This window comes from Columba livia, chromosome 3, assembly GCF_036013475.1.
Source record: "Columba livia isolate bColLiv1 breed racing homer chromosome 3, bColLiv1.pat.W.v2, whole genome shotgun sequence".
NCBI classification, from domain to species: Eukaryota; Metazoa; Chordata; class Aves; order Columbiformes; family Columbidae; genus Columba; species Columba livia.
Genome location: NC_088604.1, coordinates 114887930 through 114908394, shown reverse-complemented (window position 1 = coordinate 114908394; position 20465 = coordinate 114887930). Strand labels below are relative to the sequence as shown.

The window sequence follows — 20465 nt, the reverse complement described above, 5'->3', positions numbered from 1 at the left end:
CTCTCCTTTCTTAATCACCATTCCCTAATTAATTCCCTGGTTAAATATAAAGCAAGCATTAGCCTTGAATAATGTTTTCCTGTGTGATTAAGTAAAGAAGAATTCCTTTCTTTTGTATGATGACTCATCGCCAGGGGATCAGGAGGGGAGCCTGAGGGTGGATATTTGAGACTTTGGTCCCAGGTGCTGTGGTACCTTTGAGCTGTGTTTGCCGTCAGTGCAGAGGTGAGAGGCAAAGGTGATATCACATATCAACTGCACACAAAGAAAATCGTCTCTCTTGTGAAACCGTGTACAGCTTTAGTTTCTCCTGGTGGAAAACTGACTCTGGCTCACGGAAATGCAAATCTCTAGACAACGTATACAGCTCGGAGGAACGTAAATTGTCGGGTTTTTTTTCCTGGCACCGTGGCTATAACCATCTTTTGTTGCATATTGCTTTTTCCTTTGGTGTCCAAGCTGACCCAAAAATGTGCCCTTTCTTTTCACCTGGCTCTTTCCAGCTCCTCTCCCCCACCATTTGCAAACCTTCGACTGGGGAAAGGGACCTGGGGTCCTGGGGACAGCAGGATGACCATGAGCCAGCACTGGGCCCTTGTGGCCAGGAAGGCCAATGGCATCCTGGGGTGAATTAGAAGGGGGATGGTTAGTAGGTCAAGAGAGGTTCTCTTTCCCCTCTACTCTGCCCTGGTGCGCCCACGTCTGGAATATTGTGTCCAGTTCTGGGCCCCTCAGTTCCAGAAGGACAGGGAACTGCTGGAGAGTCCAGTGCAGGGCAACGACGATGCTGAAGGGAGTGGAGCATCTCCCGTGTGAGGAAAGGCTGAGGGAGCTGGGGCTCTGGAGCTTGGAGAAGACTGAGGGGTGACCTCGTTAATGTTTAAAGATATATAAAGGGTGAGTGTCAGGAGGATGGAGCCAGGCTCTTCTTGGTGACAACCAATGGTAGGACAAGGGGCAATGGGTTCAAACTAGAACACAAGCGGTTCCACTTAAATTTGAGAAGAAACTTCTTCTCAGTGAGGATGACAGACACTGGAACAGGCTGCCCAGGGGGGTTGTGGAGTCTCCTACTCTGGAGACATTCAAACCTGCCTGGACACCTTCCTGTGTAACCTCATCTGGGTGTTCCTGCTCCGGCAGGGGGATTGGACTGGATGAGCTTTCAAGGTCCCTTCCAATCCCTGACATTCTGTGATTCTGTGGTACCAGTGCAGCTGTGTTGAGTCACACCGCAAACCACATGTCTGAAAGAGCTGAGGTTAAAAATGAAAGGCTCTGAAATAAAAAAAGAGGAGGTTATAGTGAACAAGGGCATGGCAAAAAGGCAGGGGAGGGCAGGGTTTAAGCTGGCCAAGGTTATTTTACTACTGAAGAAACATTGTCTAACTCTATCCAGAGAACATGACCTTTTTTTTTTTTCCTACTGTACTACCTTATGGTGTTAATTTTTAGCTCATGGTAATAATTTTTAGCTCAAAAGGCAGTTTTAATAATGATTCTGGGTTCAAGTGTTGCTCATAGCACAAGATGAGAAAAAGAATGCAGCTTTATTAACATGGCAGCAAGAGAAACATATGGAATATGTTTCATATAATGACATGAAAATGCCCGTGAACTGAATGCCGTAACAGCAAAGTCTACAACATGTAATCTCTGGGTGTTGAAAAACAGGCATTTGGTTTTGATGCCTTTGGTTTTGATAAAAATTTTGGCAAACAGAAATCTCACTGATTTTTTTTTGTTTGTTTGTTTCTTTTCTTTGTTTTACAGGCATTTCCCTGTATTTCAACAGGAATTTATGGTAAGTAAGACCTTAGATGTCACTTATTGCTTACTCATTTTTTTTTCCTATTATTACTATTTTAAACAATGCTATTTCATATCAGCTGTCTCGTCAGTCATTTTGGCTTGGGGAATCTATTTATACTGTGTTAAATAACAGACACGAAGCAGTTGACTAGGACTAGATACCCACGTGCTGATAAATGCGATACTGTTGTGCAGCCCTTGGCGCAACCGTCAGCCCATGAATTGAGGCCCATAACTGCAATTACATTTCTGCGGCTCCGGTAATTCTTAAACACACTCCTGTGGCTTCAACAGGGAAAAATAAGGTTTTTGGCAAAATTTTCCATCCAAAAGGCAACTCTCCTCAATGCCCAAGACTGGGGGAAGAGAATGTTTTCCTCAAGCAAACGTGCTAGAATAACATGTAATAGTCCTAGCTCCCTTGAGATGTGCTTCCACGTTTTTAGTTTAATTAATTTAAATGCAAATTAATACCGCCTGAAGAACTTGGAGGGGAAAGGGTTATTATGAAAGTTTGACACTCGCTTTGTTTGTAATCTTAAGGAAATCCATCTCTGAATCAGCTGCTTTTTGGTTGACATTGTGGAAGAAGTGGGCATGATATTTGAAGGAAGAAAGAGACAGGCTGTTTGGTATTTAGAAAAATATATGGAGAAATTTATGAGAAGCAAGTTGGGAAAAAATCATTTAAAAATAATGTAGGCTGATTTTTCTTTCATTTAAGCTCAGTGAATGCATACAAATGGTAGTAGATTGATTACTCGTATGATTTAGGGGTTTTGGAGAAACAAGTTAAGCAGCACTAAATTAAAAAACAAACCATAGTGTAGCATAGGTGCTACTGCATGGAAATAACAGAGTAACTTTTAGTTAATTTGAGCTTTGATTAATCAGATACTACAGATGGAAGAGAAAAAAGTGACAGGAGTATTTAGGCTTGTTTCTTCTTTTTCAAGGTCTTCTTATTTAAAATTGCTTGTTTGATGATTGTAAATCTGAATTAGGCTTGAGAAGGTAGAATCTGAATTACTTCGGGTGCTGTATCCTTTTCTGTGCAAACTGCGCTTTCATTGTTGCAGAAGAACATGCAGGTGCTGTTTCCACAAACACTGGAAGTCACTGACTGTGAATCAAGTTTCAGATAAATCTCTGCCTTGGTCCTCAAGTCCACCTCTTGAAATTTGAGGGGGACTCTGGACTCTTTGGCTTAACCTTTGATCTTCAAATCCTACCATAGATGCATTTTTATTATTAGTTTACAAAACCAGACAAGATGTGGTGTAAGTGTGTGGAAATAACTAGTAAGTGGAATGTACAAATAATAACAGTTCATTTTATTTTAGAATTGGCCTGGTTAATAGGAAAAGGTCTCAGCGGGTGAGAAATATGGTTTCCTGAAGTCAATAAAGAAAGTTGGAAAGGATCTCTGGTAGGAATCTTGGGTTTTCCTGAGGTAGCAGATGCTATTCTTGAAGTTAGCCTTGATTTCAACTGGAAAGCTATGGCGTTACTGAAACATTATCTAGCGTGGCAGATGCTGTTTCAGTAATTATTTGCTGTCTTCACCTTTGGAAATGAATTAAGACACATTTCTGCTAAAAGACTCTGGTTTTCTGAGGCTGCTTTGTTTATTAGTTTGTTTGGAGAATACAATCTCTTAATTGATTTTACTGTTTATATTTTAATAAATGCTTTCTATTTCTCAATGAAAAAAATACCTTCTTTTCAACCTCTTAGACATACTGCCTGAGAGTAGTAATTAAACAGGCAACCCTGCTTCAGGTGTCAATATTTTCAGGAATGTTTGATAGCAGTTGCTGTGCTAAAATGATGCTGTGTGATGTGCTTGCGGTGTAAAGTACCCCCAAACCCGCAAAGCTGTGCTTTCATCTTTGTGACTTTGTCGGGTTTTTCCCATCTATACATGCACATTCCTTTAGATAAAGTCAGTGTCTAGACAAGCAAGTGGATAAACTTCATTCCTGGTGGCTTGGCTGATTAGTATTGCATTACGTATAGCGCAGTTAACACTGCACTATCCCAATAAAATGTTATTGAGGGAACATAAAGCCTTGATTTCTCACCTCGGATCCATCCAAACAAACACTGTCCCTTCAGAAACCCTTGGCTGAGAACTGAGTTTCACCTCCAAATGGAAGTGGACAAATTTGCAGGAGATCAACTCGAGTGTATCCAATTTAAGAATCTGGTTTGTGTTCTGCTCCAAATTCCTGTAACTGCTTAGATTGCTTCCCTGTTTGTTACGATGAGGAGAGGGTAGTCGCACTTCTCCGGAGAGCAATCTTTTCCTGTTTGCATCACTGCAGAGTGCTCCTTTTCTCCCATAAAAAGGAAACTGGGAAGAAACAAGCAAGTTTTGGCTGAGGGCAGATTGCTTTTCATGAGCAGGGTGTTGGGTAGAGGAAAGTTCTGCCTTTTCTCCCCAAACACTTTGCTGATGTTTCATCTCCACCCATTGCACTGTGGATGTTCCAGCTTAAATGAGTTAGAGCCCCAGGAAGGCAATTAAGGCACCGTGCCAGGGGTTAAAACTTCTATTTTAATGTGCTCCTATTTAAGGAGCGCTGGCAACAAACTCATTCATGAGGGATCTTTGTTTTACAAGTCTGGTAACTTCAAACGAGGGATTAAATCTTTAAAAAATTAGGTAGAAAGCAACCGATGCTGAATGTTCGTAAGGACTGCAAAACAATTAAGGGTATACCCACAGGCACTGTGGAAAAAAAGAGGTGTTATCTTGTCCCAAGAGATCCCTGTCACCTCTAATACGCTGATAAACCGATAATCAGTCTAAGCAAACAAAGGTTGTGAAGACTCATATCCCCATGGATCCTTGGGTTACTCTTGTCTGTTGCAGTAAATGATTTCCTTTATACCAAGAGCATGAAGTTTCACAAACAAAACGGCTCCTGGAGGAGCAGAGAGAACACACGTCGCCCCCATAGCGCCAGATCCTCAGTAGCCATTCAGTAATACTCAAACATAAGTGAGAGTGCAGCCTCAGCCTTAGCAAGGCTTTTCCATAGGCCAGCTGGATTTTTAGGGATTTTCTTACATATTGTCTCTTTTCCATTTTTCAAAGCGATTTTGCTGTCTTTATAGAAAAAAAATTGAGGGGGGAAATGTGACAAAAGTAAATCTACAGACAAATCTGTGGTCAAGAGGGTAGAATGTATTATTTTAGGCTGTAGCATATCAGATTTTCACCCTTAGACACACTGAATCACTGTTTACACATCCACTTTCCCCATTATACCATCTTGTTACATCTGAGGTACTGTCAGAAGGAAAAGAACTAAAAAAGGTGACTTTCTTCAGTAGATTTTATGGAAGGGCACCTCATTATCGTGTCTTTAAGAAGCTATCCACAAATTCTGGTGTTTGCAGCCTGCAAAGTGAACAAGAATGTCTTGATGTGGTGCTACAAACCTTATGAGCTGCAAAATTAAAACAAGGCTCTGCAGATGGCTATGAGAAGAGAGGAGTTTTCATATTTGTCACAGTGCTCTGTTGAGCGATAATTATGGGGTGGACTGCATATGGAAGGAGTTGAAGATGTTACGGTCTATGCACACCTATTTGTTTCCCTCTTACTTTTATTTTACAGTAATGTAGGGTTTGGCTTCCGTTCCTAGATACTGAAGTTGGCAACATAAACCGCTCTCTGGCAACATAAGCAATTTAAATGTTATTTTAAAGTTAAGGAAGGAGAAAAAACAGGAGAAAGAGAGGGAGAAAGATAAACTTTGAGAGAAATCTCCAGCTGGTATTTGGTTTTGCCTCTGCATCAGTGTAGCTGTACATTTTACTTAAGCTTGACTTTCATTAAATATATCATCTGTCCTTTCTGAGAAAAATTATTATGGCGGCTCTTGGGTTTTGTTATGAAGGTATATTTGAGTTTCTTTTAAAAACACAGAGAAAGGGAAAGAAAAAGACCAAAAGCCATAAAAATGCAGAATATCTGCGGTGAGTTAGGCAGTGAAAACTCACAGATTCACCACATTTTAAACACCTTTATTATGTTGGCGTAAGCCTTGTTTCTTTTAGAACCAGGCCACTTATGCTTACTTGTAGCTTTTGGCCTGATCATTGCAAAACATTGCAAAGTTAAATTTATTATGTGTTGCTAAAGGAAAGTCTGAAAAGCAAGCTTAGAAAGCAAGGAAAGAAAAACAAATGTGTGCAGTGTGTGTAGGAAATAAAAACATATAACATGTTCTCAAGGCAGGATGCAGGGAGGTATCACAGATCCTCTATGCTGCTTTGGCTTTATCTAGGGAGAGATGTCCCCTGGTCTAGTGCCATATCGTGTCACAGTTGTCCTGACCCCAGCGCATCCTCCTCCGTATCCAAAGAACAATTCATCCTGCCCATGCACAGAGGCCTGGGAGCGCATCCATCAGCTCTTCTCCCCGTGAGGTGATCCCGGAGAGATTACAACAAGGGATTAACCGACAGGTGTGCCACGGGAGGATTATAAAAGCCCTCTGAAAATCTGAGTCAGAAGACGAAAGCAAATGTTTTCAAAGGCAGAATAAATTCCTGACACAGGGAGAAAGGTTGAAGCAATCTATTTCCATCGTTCTCATCTGTTTCTTCTCATTTTCTGTTGCCGTTTCATTTCTTTCATGAGCAATTCTAGTAAGGGCCGCATTGTCTTCTTTCCAAGGAAGGAGTTAGCTGCGAATTTTTCAAAGCCACTATACTCAATTCTATAACAAGTAACCATATAGCAGTCTTTTATTTATCTCCAGTTGGTGTTTTGAGTCCCTGTAACCATCACAATGGCCTGGTGCTGTACGTCATCATCAGCATTGTGATGTCAATTATGGTGACCGGGGAAAATCGATATTATCATACAAATTCTTTGTGATGGAGAAGAAAAAAATCCAGTAGATCACATAGTAATGTTCCCATTAATGAGATCGTCTCTTATTACTAAGCCAGTTTTTTAGCCTGATCAGCAGCTCCTCATCCCTCAACTCAGACCGCATCAATTGTTTTGATGCTGCTGTGTGGTTTTAACAGTCATTGTTTGAAAGTCTTCAGGAAGTTAATTTGATTTTGTTATTTACTCCATAATTTGTGTAATGTAATATTTTAGTGAAAATGAAGAGAGAACTCATTTTTTGTCACTGCTTTTGGGACTGATCACCAGTTAACTGAGATTATTATTAAAATTAATAATAGTAACAGCTATGGAATGACTATTATAATAGTCAAGTAATCCTAGAAATGTAATTACTACTTGTATAAAAATTTGTTGCATGCATTATTTAACAGTGTTCTTGTTTCAGACAGTGTAGTGTCCATGATACTAATTGGTCTCTTTGCATATTTTAAATACTTAAAAAAAATATTACTGGAAAGTGTAAATGGATGAACTCTCAACAGTCTAAAATTAACATTCATGTGACATATTTAGCAAGGAGAACCTCAGACTTGATTCCAGACAAGAGGCTTAATCAGCTCTCTTTTTCAGTGGAAATTGGCGTTCTATGGATATTGTAGTTAGACTATCTGGAATTTTATCTATTCTGAAGTTCTTGCTGACTGGTCCAGCTTACAGCATTTCCCTTGAATACTGGAGGACAAATTCTGTCCTTCATTAAAACGGCGTTTAGTGACTGTCCTTAAAAACTTCCCTTTGAAAGCTGAGACTGGTGAACACTGAATGCTCGGTTGCCTCATGGCCTTGCTTTTTGTCTTTTCTGTTTGCTTTTTGGGAAGAGATAGACCATGTAGTTACTTTTCTCGTTTAAAATCGGCAGAAGCAAGAACAACTTAAGGCTTTGTGAAGTCTGGAAAGCCTGGCTCCTTTGTTAGGCTCACTGCTCTGAGTTTAGATTTGCAGATACTAATCGCCCTCTTCAATCTTGCAACTTCTACCCACGCTCTTTTTGGCTCTACTCTGCGAGAAATAATAGCTTGTGTGCTCTCTTGCTCTTATTTCATGGCAGCTTACATCTCGAGGCTCCTAGCAAGGTTCATGGCCAGTTGCTTTTGCAGTGAATTTTATAAATATCTGCAGACTGTTGAAGAAAAGCCAGTAACGTCTTCAAAGGCATCAAAACCACATTGCACTTTGGGCACTTTTCCCCTATTTCCTTTCAGTTTTCGTATTTTTCTTTCCAGGCAAACTATTCTAAAAGAGTTGGAAAAGATCTCTGGTGTTCAGAAAACATGTTGCTGATATCACAGACAGGGCTTCAGCTGGTCAGATAGAATGTTTGTTTTGGTATTTGTGGTTTTCCATTCAAAGAGTTAAGAATGTCTCAATTACCACGATGAAAGTAAAAACTCTTTATTGTTATATACCAACAGTATCACTTAATTCACTCTTCTAAATTTTCCTGGCTGATGTCAACAAGATAATCTTACGTGTTTGTTCTGTGGCTTTCCAGTCAGGAAAAGCTAAAGCTCTTTGAAGCGAGTTTATCAAGCAATGAATTTAAGTAAGAAAATATAGATGTATGGAACTTGTCCTGGAGACATTACGTTAGCATGATACATGAAGTATAAATTACTTCCTGCTAAAAGGCCCAGTTATCACAATCCAGAATTTTTCTTGGATGTAATCTTGCCCTTTCCCCCATAAACCAGCATGTCTCTAAAACTAAACCTGGAGCCCAATCTGTTAGTGAATTCCACCATTTGCGTTGGCACGACTGGAACGTACCCCAGCACTGCAGAAGAATCCAGCAGCAGGAGGAGACCCAAGTTCAAAATTATGTGGTTTCACTTAATTTAGTTGTAAATGTATATAAAGGAAACTTACAAATTACTGACTTGAAGAGTTAAGAGGCTACTATCAACTAGTGTAATAATTTGGATACCTGTTCATATAATTAAATCAACCAGTTAAGTGCGTATAATTGCTATTTATGACTACTACTCTACATTTATAATTCATCTTGACAAGTCAGCATTCAGAAGCGAAGACAAAGATGTGCTCTCTTAGGGTTCTCTGAGGCCCTGACTAACCTCATCCAAGTTCCTGCTTTGAGCAGAAGCTTGGACCAGATGACCTCCAACCTTTGGCCCTTCCAACCTGAGTTTTTCTATGATTCCAAGCTTGTTACGTTTTTTCTTCTTCTTTGACAAGTGGGATTTTTATCAGGGAATCATACGATTACTTCAGGTTCCTTGGTGAGATCTCATCAGGTGCAGGTTTCCTTTGCAAAAGCAGAACACTATTGTTGTGAGTGTCTTTTAACCATATTCATGATTAAGTGTAGTGTGACAACTTAGTAATAATAAGAACATCTTTTTCATGCCTTCCCCATTTCTACAGAAAATGTTGTCTACGAAGTATGTTACCTCTGAGTTTTAAACACGTTGTAAAAAGACAGTTTAATGGTTTAAGTCAAATTTCATGATGCAACCGAGCTTCCTTGAAAGAAGGAACTTAATATAAAATCAATCTAGGTAAAGAAGAATATGTGTCATCTTGACAGCTGTAAAACTACTCCTGGGTTTGAAAATTTGCACTAAAGCTGATGTGTGTTGTATTAGCAGCAATTTAATTTACCCATGTGCTGTGGCCTAACTAGTCTTGTATGTGACCTTAGTTATACAACACAAATTCCCTATATTTCAGCAGCTAGAAAAAGATCTAAGAAGGGTCTAGGGTAAGATGTTTAGTGCTGCATCATCACCCACAAGCATTTTAATACTGTGCAGTTGTTTTTTCTGACGTTTACATATGAAAACTGTTAAGTGTATTCAGTTAATACTGAATTCCATTCACAGCTTAAAACGTACTTTATAAGAACAGAATAGTCAGTCTGTACTTGTGGACAGTACAAGTAGCTTTTAAAAACCTTGAGACACTAAATTTGACTAGGGATAAGAGTTGTGGTGTAACACGTCAGTTGGTTTTACCACAAAGGTATTAGCTATATCAAAAATGAACTTGTGTGACTGCATTAAATAGTAAATGCCTTAGGAAAACAGCTCCTCTTTTTCATTGTTTCCTTATTTCTAGTGTACAGTTATCGGTCTGGCCACAAAATATTGTGGAGTTGCCTCTTATTTGTCCTATTTTTTTTTGTTCTCCATAGCATACATTGTCTCTTATTCTGTATTTATACAATGTCTATCATAATGGTCCTGGTCAGTGTTGGAGACCCTAAATACTACTTCAGGACAAATACAGAAAGTCACAAGTACATAAATTTACATTACCGAGATCATTTCTCATTCATATGTTTGGGGCTTTTAGGTGGCCTTTGAAAGGTAAAAATGTAGTGCTGTTAGGGCACATGCTTTCTCCTGAAATGAAAGATCGACAGAATAGACTTGCTCTTCTGAGTCTCATTGGAGAACCCGAAAGGCGATTTAAGGGTGTCTCTGCCTCCGAGGGTCGTTCGCTGTGTTGTCCTTCTTTCTGCATCTTTGTTAGGCAGGAATGCTATTGTATATCATTGGAAAGAGCAGCTGAGGCAGAAGAACAGCAAAGTGGGATGGTTTAGTGGTATGAGTGACTAACCGTGTTCCTAAGCTAGGTTCCTGTTTATAAGCCATATTCTGCAGGTCTTGGTGCTGGTTGTGTTAATGGAAGGCGACCTTGGGCCTGAAGGAGAGGGTTGTGCCTTTGGTCTTCAGAATGTACCTGGACCCATGGTGTGTTGCTGGCTATTGGAAACACATTCACCTCTCTTCTCTCTGAAGATGCGATACCCAAGAGAATAGTGTAAAGCGCAGTGAATTACAACAATAAAAGGAAACATCTATTGCAGTGGTCTGAATTTTCTTGAAGGAAAAGGGATCTCTTTTGTTTGACTGAATTTCTAAGGTAATAGAAAGTTAGATTTCTACACATGCTTTGAATTTATGCAACTTGACTGATTTGTTGGTGGTTGTATCAGGGCGCAAAATGAATTGCATGCATGCGTTGTTGGGACTGAGGCTTTATTTCTCAAATGCCGTCTTAATAATTACTAATACAACATCGGGTCACTGTGGAATTGTTTCCTATTCCATTAATCTATCAGAGTGTGATTGTTCAATTCAAACTAGTTGTCGATATCAATGAAATACTAAGCAGCTTGTGAGAACATGGGGGGTTTACTGCAGAGGAAATGCAGAAAGAGTCAAAATTGACTTTTTTGTGAAGATTGTTCAGGAGGACGTTTGAATGCTTTTAAGAGCTTCTGTGCAGAGCAGAATCGTTACTGGTTTTGTTTACTCTGGTAATGGTATATATATTAAATTCCCCTTCAGGCTTAGTCAGGGTGAGATGTTCAGAAACAAATGTGCACCTTGTTGAAGAGTGTTAAGTCAGAAGTTCAGTATGTCTTAACAAGGTGACTACAAAAATAAATGTGGATGGCCTTTTTGTGTACCTGCCAGGCTGGCAGGATAGAAGTCAACCATTTACCAAAGAGCCAGTCAGAGTGGGGATGGGAAAAGTCACCTTCTGCTTTAAAATACACTTCGGGTCAGGTTTCTGCTCAATAGAGCTGAATTCAGTTTATTTCTGAGCTGTCACTGCTGCAGAATAGCACTGGATCGAGGGGTATTCTGTGAGAAGACTAACTGTAATTGGCAATCCATTTCTTCATTTCCATGCTATAGCCAGCCTTGACAAATTAATCACAATCACATACGGGCTGCGGGAAGGGGGCGACCTAGGTAGCACAGAAAAAAAATGAGTCCTCAGGCTGGCCTGACAGACTAATCTTTCAATTCACCATGTTAGACCGAACGAGAGGACTTGTTGGTGCGCCTGTCACCAGCACCACCCATAAACAAACTGTTCGCTCTCGGCGTGAGGGTTTGGCGGCTGTGATAAAGGTTATTGAGTGCCACCCGGCACCTCGTCCATCACCGCTGTGGATCGAGGATCACCGGGATTAGTCCTGAGGAGGAAGAGTCGCTGTTCTGTGGCTTTACAAGACTGCTGGAGAGGGCACAACCTAAATTATGTCGTGAGGAGTGATGTTGTGTCTGATCCCATAGGAACCGGAATGGCTACTCAGTTTGGGTGGATGTGTTACGGGTGCTGCAACAACAGCAACGATTATTGCTAGCAGGTCTGAGCAATGATAGCTACTCGGTGAAGTTGTCCTAGGGAATGAGACCTAGGCTGGTTCCTGATACAAAGGAAAAACCAGCAGCCAGAAGACCTAATTTACTCTGTCAGCTATGAAAAAAAACTTGAGGTCTTCTGGTAGATATTTTACTTAGCTTTCTTCTTACGTATTTCTTGGAATGGCGCAGAATGTGCGTGGCTTCTAGGGTTATATTTGGAATAGGAGACTTTATTTTAACGGTCTTATTAATAATAATGTTCTTTATACTATCTACTGCTATGGTTTTAGGTTTTGTCTGGTAACTAAGAAGGAAACAGAGCTAAAATTCGTGCTGGAGTAAGTCAATATACCTTGGTTTCAGAGAAGCTATACTGGTTTGCACTAGCTGTGAAATATTCCATTGAATTTAGACGAATAGATCTGGTTTCTTGTAATTAGCCTGTTCGCTTTGACTCCGACTTCATTGACTTCAGCAAAGGAGAGATCTGGTGCAATGTATCGTACCTTTCTTATAATGTTCAATTTAGGCAGAGAAGACTTTGTTATCTTTTCCTTGAAAGAGTATCTAGCCCCTTGGAAGGAACATTATTGTCTGATTTCTAAACGATTTGTGTGTGTCTCTCTTTTTATTCCTTTCAGTGTATTACTCATATATGAAAGAGTGTAGTGCTTGCTTTCCTATATATTACTAGGTGATAAACTATATCTGTCATTTTCCAATTTAGTTTTGGACAATGCAGCGTATCACTCTTTTTTTTTTCCCCTTTCCCTTCTCTCTGAGAGGTTCGAAAGAACCCTTTAAAAGAAATAATGTAGGAAACTATTTATAGGGTAATAATTTACTGTATGTCATTCTGTGGCAGGGGAAGACTTTCTGTCCCCTCCTGTTTTCATTTTTCTCTGGAATAAGAACATTAAACCTCCACTTTCAGGGAGCTAGAAGTATCCCATATGGAAAATACCATCTTTCATCACACATTGAGAGTTGTTCTGTCAAAAAACCCAAAGTTTGGTTTGTTTAGTCAAATTGAGTAGCACTTAGAGGTCACTTGTTGAGGAAGGTCCTGTTCAATGTGAACAACGTTGTGCTGATCCTGCCCGGGAAAGGCCTGGTTCAGACATCGCTGAGATAAATAAGCGCCAAGATAAATGTCAGCACATTGTTCCAGCTGGCACCCATCTAGCCTGTTTTCTGCATCCATTTTCCTGTTTCTCAGTTTTTATGATCAGAAGCGTATTTAAAAATGGAGAAGATGACAGTGTGAGCTGTTGGGCATTCTGATGAGAAAAACACAGAATAGGAAGATGTAGAACCTAATCTTAAAAAAACAGTTGCATCCTTAGGCTAAGAGTAAATGGACTGTTCCAGCGTGACCAGCGTGTGGTGCGTAGTTTAAGCTTTATGTACCAGTTCATTATCCAATGTTGGGAAAAATGAGTATCAGTTTTATGCAGAATGCAGATCAGTGTAAATTGCCCGGTGTAGGCTGTGACCTGTAGAGAGTGCAATCATAATAGCTTTTCAACTGATGCAGTTTTATGGCTTCAGAACACGGATCATTTTCTTATGTCTTTAATTACTGTGAAGTAGTTACACTTGTGTCCATAATAGGTGCTAAACATTATGCCGCTGATAGGCTTTTAGCCGTTCTTTTTGTTGTGGCTAGTAAACAAAATAGAGCAGATGATTATGAGTCCAAAACATTTTCTTTAGCCAAGTGCCATTAGGAACGTTACTGCTCTAAGACCAACAACATTTTGAGCTGGTTTTGCTAGCTGATTGTAGTCTTTTGGGGTTTTTTTGGTGGTGTGCTTGTTTGTTTGGAGTTTGTTGTTGTTTGGGTATTTTTGGTGTGTGTTTTGGTTTTTTCTGGCTTTAGGAATGAGAGAAAAGAACAATTCAGTTGCTAAGCAGGCATTGCTTCAAGAGAAGATGATTTTTGTCCCTTTTAGAAAAATAAAGCCTAGTTCCCAAATGAGAAAGAAAAGTTACCGCATTTTCCATGGGGTTGAACATAATATGGAAGAAAACAGTGATGCTACTTTTACGTGCTGACCATGCTGGTCAGTGACCTAGGAATCTTCTGTTTTATTTTGCTGTTGACTTCATAAGTTGTAATGTACTGGTTTTCAGTAAAGCAGTAGTTTGCTGATGTATAGTAGGCTCTTCGCAATGGAAGATGTGAGATTCAAAAGTCCCTTCTAATGGAAGCTGCCAACCACGATGCAGGTAACGAGGGTGCACATTGGCAATGCTGCTGTGTTGTTCCTAATGAAGATTTCAAGTTGTAGAGCCTTATACGAGTCTCTCTATTGTGTGGCCTGATTAATGAATTGTCAGCATTGTATTGAATATAGGTAATCAGAAGCAGCGATCGTATTTACTATACTTGGCAACCAAGAATTGGAGCATATACGGCTGGCAAACTGAATGTACAAGAATCTCTAGCTGGTTAACTTACACAAGTTTTTATCAACTCCCCATGTGTATTTTCAGTTGATGTCTCTTAAAATTGCGCACAAGTGACATGGAAATATTTAACTGCTCTATGGTTGAATTTCTGTAATAATGCCAACGTATTCAAAATAGTCTCGCCAAAGGCAGTCAGCGATGTTCTAGTTGTGGTATTTTGTGCATTCGATGGTAAAGAATTCACTTACAAATCCTTTCTTAGCTTGTTTCATGTTTTCAAGATTTCTTTTCCTAGTGGTTGACCTTCTTCAGAGTTTCCCATCTTGATTACTTGGCATTTTGCTGACCTTAACTAAGCTGAACAATTTCTGAAAAGGAATAGATAGAAATGTTTCTCCATCAGCACTTATGCCAATAAAATACAGGCCTGTAGTTCATAAACATATATTATATTTAAATTACATATGATTTAAAGAAATTCTATACTTTAAAAAAAATAGATTGGATAATGAATTACGTTTACGTAATAGCCCAATTTTCACAAATTATTGAAGTTTCACAGTATCAAAGCTTCCAGCTAGGAAGAGGTCACCTTGATATTTGCACAGAATATATTTCAGCCTTGGCTCCACATTTTATCATTCTTGGTGTCTTAAGTTTTCTCTTACCTCCACAATTTTTTTAATCTACTTATTTTTATTATTTGTTTTTATGACTCTTGCTGTCAACATATTTCACTGGTTTTCTACTTACTAAACAAAATGGCTCTGCCTGAATTTCATGTGCAGTCTTAATTTTGTAACTTTTAATGTATGATCTCTGCTATTTAACTTACTCTGTATTTATTGCCTTTTTTTTTCCCCCACTGCCTACTAAATACATAATTGTCTGTGCATCTCTAAATTATAAGGCTCCTTTATACCCCTAAAATGTCAGAACTGATGATGAAACTGTCTTCCTCTTCCTTTTCCTTCACAACAAATCTAAATATCCACTTAGTAAACACTAAGAAGCAATGATGTGCTTCAATCCAACTCTGAATTATATGTCTATAATTTTCCGCGCTTAAGACAGTAACATCATATTAATAGGCTTTGGATGCAGTTATTTAAAGATATATAGATATAGATAAAATACATATTAGTTTTGTAGATCTAACTAGAAAAGCATAACTAGAATTGCAACCCCAAACCTCCAAAATACTACTTTGATTGTTTTTAACAAACTCTTACACTGGTCTCAATGCCGTAAGTTCCCTCATGCCTTAATTTTCCATTCTGTGCCTTTTTTTAATAGTTTTTTTTGTGCGTGTTATTGTGACTTCATTTTGCAGTCTTTCAAATGGCGTGTTCTGGTGAAAGAGAAATAGAATAAGCAGAATGTTTTATGACATATTTAATGGTATCAGCTGGAACCAACGTGGGGCAGCCCGGGGCATGGCAGCGCATCCATCCCTGCACACAATACAAGAGCGAAAACTTAACCATAGACCAGGAAATACAATGAACTTTTGTTTTAATTTAGACACATCTTGTCTGTGAGCGTGTCAGTGGAAGGAAGAGAGTTGGTGAAATGTGTTTTTATTCAGTTTTAAAGTGTAGAGCCCATTTCCTTCCTTGAGGGGTAAAACCTGTGAGGAGAGGTGAGGTAAAACCTCCATAAATCTGCCTGAATTGTCCTGGCTTCTCTAGATGGTGTTCCACACAGTGATAATGTTCCCTCATCCATGCAGCTGTGTGTGTTGGGTTTTTTTTCCTGGTTTCTGTCCCCGGAGATGTGAGGAAGACGAGATAATTTGCTGCAATAATCCTGGCCCGAGTCAATATTGCCGTGGTATTTTTCACAATTTGCAGCTGTCGTGTTAATGCAAGCTATCTCAAATGTAATGGTGTATATAGAGAGGACCCTTTGATCTGATAAAATTAATGGAAATCACATTAGCTGGAGCTGCTCGGCAAGATCGACTCTACCGCTTACATTTGGTTTTGATTATGTAAAAAGCTCTTTTGAACTGACCTACTTTCTTTTCACGTTTCCCCTAATTAAAGACCTTTTATTTTTCCCAGTTTGCTTCATTGCTTGATAATCAATGAGGTCTCTCCGTCCGATTAATTCAAGTGCTTTCCCATATGCCTGTGCTAACCTACCTGAGACGTCGTGTGTCCGAGGGATTAGTTGTGCTTGGCCGTGGTGATCTATCCCAAATGCGTGATTTTTCCCCAGATGTAACATGGGTCATCTCACGCTGAGCATATGCACAAGCTAAATGTAATAAAGTGCTCCAATAAACCACCCCCTTTTCTGCCACATGGCCACGTTTACAAGGAAATTTAGGTGGGAGGTAAATTTTCACTTAGACTTGAGATGCCTGTTCTTTTTTTTTAAGTGTAGGTCTTTAAATCTCTGTTTTCTGACAGGTGGGAAGAAATTTACATTTAAATTGTCCAGATCAGCTTCTTATTTGTACTGGGTTGTTTGACAAAAGAAATGTTGTAGTCTTCTATATCCCCTTCACTGCTTGATCTAACCAACCATAGCACAGGCTGCTGCTTTTCAAATATGGCCATTGCTTCTGACTACAGCAATTGTAATTTGCATTGGCATTTCTCTTTGAATGTTGCTCAAAATGACATGGGAACCATGTGTGTTTGCCTTTTTTTTCCCCCTGAAGAATGGCCCCTTGCAAAATAAGATAATTTTACTTTAAAGCCCTATTTACCAATGTTGGTCTAACCAGAAATATTGACATTTGTTAACATTAGGAATTTGCATTACCTAATAAAGCTGAACATGTTTGCTTGTATAATGACTTTTTTTAAAAAAAAGTAAAAAAAAGACACAACTTCTAAGAATATATACTGAAAATACTATTTAAAACAAATGTTAATAGGGCCTAAAGTTCATGTCAAGACTAAATTGGATTTGAATTTGTGGGATTGGAAGTGCCATTAACTAGTTATTTAATTTCATTTTTGATTGAAGTATGCAAAACTGAGTAAATGGATAATTGTGAGTGAAATGCAAATTAGTGATATTAGCAGAAATCGGATTTTTTTAAAAAATACTTGTTTGACAATTAAACCTGCGATCTTTTGACACACTGGAGAACCTGACGAGATCTGGATCTGTTGATCAAGGACTGTTGTTGGCTTTAAAATGCAGCTGATGCAAGGGGCTGATTGTCAGTCAAGAGAAGTTGCAATAAGGGAGCGCTAACACAGGTGTATATATAATCAGCATGTGAGTCAATCAGTCCTTAAAAACAGAAAGAAGGCAGAAGACGGAAGGTTTTCTAAGAGTTTCAACATGAGGACTTGCTGAGAGCATCAGAAGGATGAGATGCACAGTTGTAACCAGTCAGGTTTGCTGAATCAGGGTTTTAAATTTCAAGTTCCTTGCTTTAAACCACTTTTCCCATTAGCTCTAATCATATTTCTCCTTTTGCCTGTATTTCTGTGATGTAACAGAACAAGCAAAAAGTTTTCAGTGCAGCATTGGGAGGAAGCATAGGAGAGCTGTTGGTGTCTTCCATATACTTTTTGTTCACAATGTTGGTGCAATACAGCCTGAAATGAAGTATCCAAAGTAGATTGACTGGTTGCTCAGATATACGGTAGCATAAAATCAAATAAAGCACACTGTGACCCTTGCTGGGCAAAAAGAAGGGAATACATTTTCCAGCAGAGCTCCTATCTTGTCATGCAAATGACTTCTACAGAAATGAAGCAACATCTGGGCAAGGAGGAAAAAAATGCTTCCTCTTAAAAAATTAATGCATATAATGTGGAGGCAGTGCAGTGATGTGCCAAGTCAAACATCCTGCACAAGCGCTTGTTTTAGGAGTGTTCACATAGTGAGTGTTGAAGTAGTATGAAGTGCCCTGCTGTATAGTGAAGAACTGAAGCCATTAAGCCTCAAAAATAAAAGGCACCCCCTTCCCAGTTCCTCCAGAATGTACTGGCATTTTTGAACTCCAGATTATCTGGAAATATTTCCGTCTTGAGCTGTTGTAGATTTCCTGAATACAATAGCTGCTGGTCTGTGTGACCCTTTAGCATGGTTTATCACTGCCTGAGGCAAGAATGGAAAACAAAAATAAAATCCACAGTAAATAATACACACAAACCAAGAATCAATAATGTATTTGTTAAAAAGCATAAACCAAGTAGATGAAATATTCCTTGCACAGTATCTTGCTTTATCACCCAGCCTGCCCTATAACTTATTTCATATATGTCTCTTGGGGGAAAAAGATAAAAGCACATCTTTGTTTCCCTTTATTTTTCTTCACAAGGAGTTTCACAATGTATTTTTAGCTGATTTTCTTTATGTGCTCTTAGGAAATCTTACATTTCCCTTAGAGAGGAGATAAGACTTGTGCTTCAGTAGAAATAATGTCAGATTGTTTTGTTTGGTCTTGTGTGCGTATGGCCTTCACCAAGTACTCTGTTGGTTTTAGATAATCCAGCCAGGTCTTTGGGTTGCATCTGTCAGAGCAATTGAATGTGGTGGAAGAGATTTAAAGCACAGCGCTGGGCTGGCAATGCTGGCTGTTTCCTTTATGTGACTTTGTATTTTTGTCCATTGCCTGCGTGTGTTTTATTCCTCTGAAGTTTCCCAGACTTTCTATACTGTCTTCTCCCTTCATTTTGCTCTGGAAGCTTGTCTTCCCTCATGTTCCTTATATATATGTGTGTGTGTATATATGTGTGTATATATATATATATGTGTGTGTGTGTATATGTGTGTATATATATATATATACACATACATACATACATATATATACACGTTTGTGTGTTCCCAAGTCTTTCTCTTTGTAACTTCTGTCACAACATGCTGCCTGTTCTAGCTGAAATACTGAGAGCTCCAGCGAAGCCAACAGCCCTGATATTGTCCCTACCAGATTTAGCCCTTCTCCCAAAACCTTACACCCCATCTTGCAGCAAGAGGTCTTGTGCTCCCTCGCTCTCCTCCTTCTCACCACCCAAAACCTGCTGCACTTCAGGGCTCTTTCCTGGCCCCCACTGTCTGCAGAAAAATCCTGTCAGCAAGGAGAAGAACAAACCTCTCCTGACAACTTCTCCCCCTGCCCAGACTGTAGTGGCAGATGCATTAGGAGACATCAGGGACTCCAGCAAGGAGAGGCACGTCGAGAATGTCTCAAGTTCAGGCGACCCTGCAATTAGAGTTTGCAATCAATTGCAAGATGCATTTCCAAAGGGAACCGGGCTCTGCGAGATCCAGGAGCCTTATTTTATTCCTGTTGCTGAACAGCACATCTCTGGATGTTCAGGCTTCCCTCAGTGCGTAGCAGCACTGTGCGTCAAGGAGGGCCTGGGATAGCGTCAGTAAAGGGTAAGCATCGCTGCAAAGGAACACTTTTTTAGAAAAACTACCAATTTTAGGTGGAATTCAGAGAGTATGGGTGGGGTAGGGGGGTTGTTTGTTTTTTCTCTCTGGCAGCATTAGCGTGGCACTTCAGGAAAGCAGGATTGATTCTCTACACATTGCTTCAGTGGAGAACAGGAAGGCGTTTTTATTTAAATCAGTGGGTAGCATAAATGTTTAACCTTGTTGGAATTGTAGCCGCAATGAAGCCAATATCCCATTGCTGTTCAATTCAGTGTATGATGGGAGATTTCACAGTTGAGTAGTGCTTTACACTTTGTTTCAAATTACTTTTGCTGTATTTTGTTGCCACCCTGAAGAAACAACTTGCTTGCTATGTAGGGATAAGTTGAAGAGGAAATACTCTGCATTAAGGAGCTCATGTACGCTTTGAAACCTCTTTCAATTAACGTTTCTCTGTACAACAGAATAGCAGTTCTGGATATGGTGTGAAGCGTGTTTTAAGAAGAATGATGTACTTGAGCTCACAAACAGCTGCATACATGTGTCTAAACAGCTGTGCAATTTATGCAAACATTGCATATACACTCTCATAGGTAGATTTTATAATTGCAAAACTACCTGTGTATCTTTCATTTGCATTTGCATTGTGTATATGTTCACTTACCATATGAGAATGTTAATTGCCAGGGTAGTGAGATCTTTTCCTTTTCAGTCTTGCGGTGGTCTTTTTCTGCTGTTTCCCCTATTATGCTCAGCTTGAAGCCTCAATGTTCCACGTGGGCATTAGAAATACCATGACACACAAAAAATCTCCATCATGTAGC

At 39.4% G+C, this 20465-nt stretch overlaps 1 protein-coding gene across 14 annotated transcripts in view; it reads left to right on the top strand.

Annotated features, from left to right (window-relative positions):
- Nucleotides 1-20465, top strand: part of MACROD2 (mono-ADP ribosylhydrolase 2) — an 869250-nt gene that overhangs the window by 583133 nt on the left and 265652 nt on the right. For all 14 annotated transcript variants that reach the window (XM_065059857.1, XM_065059852.1, XM_065059851.1 and 11 more), the window contains one exon: nucleotides 1774-1804. In XM_065059857.1, coding sequence (XP_064915929.1) covers nucleotides 1774-1804 — 31 coding nt within the window. The remainder of the gene's footprint in view (nucleotides 1-1773; nucleotides 1805-20465) is intronic.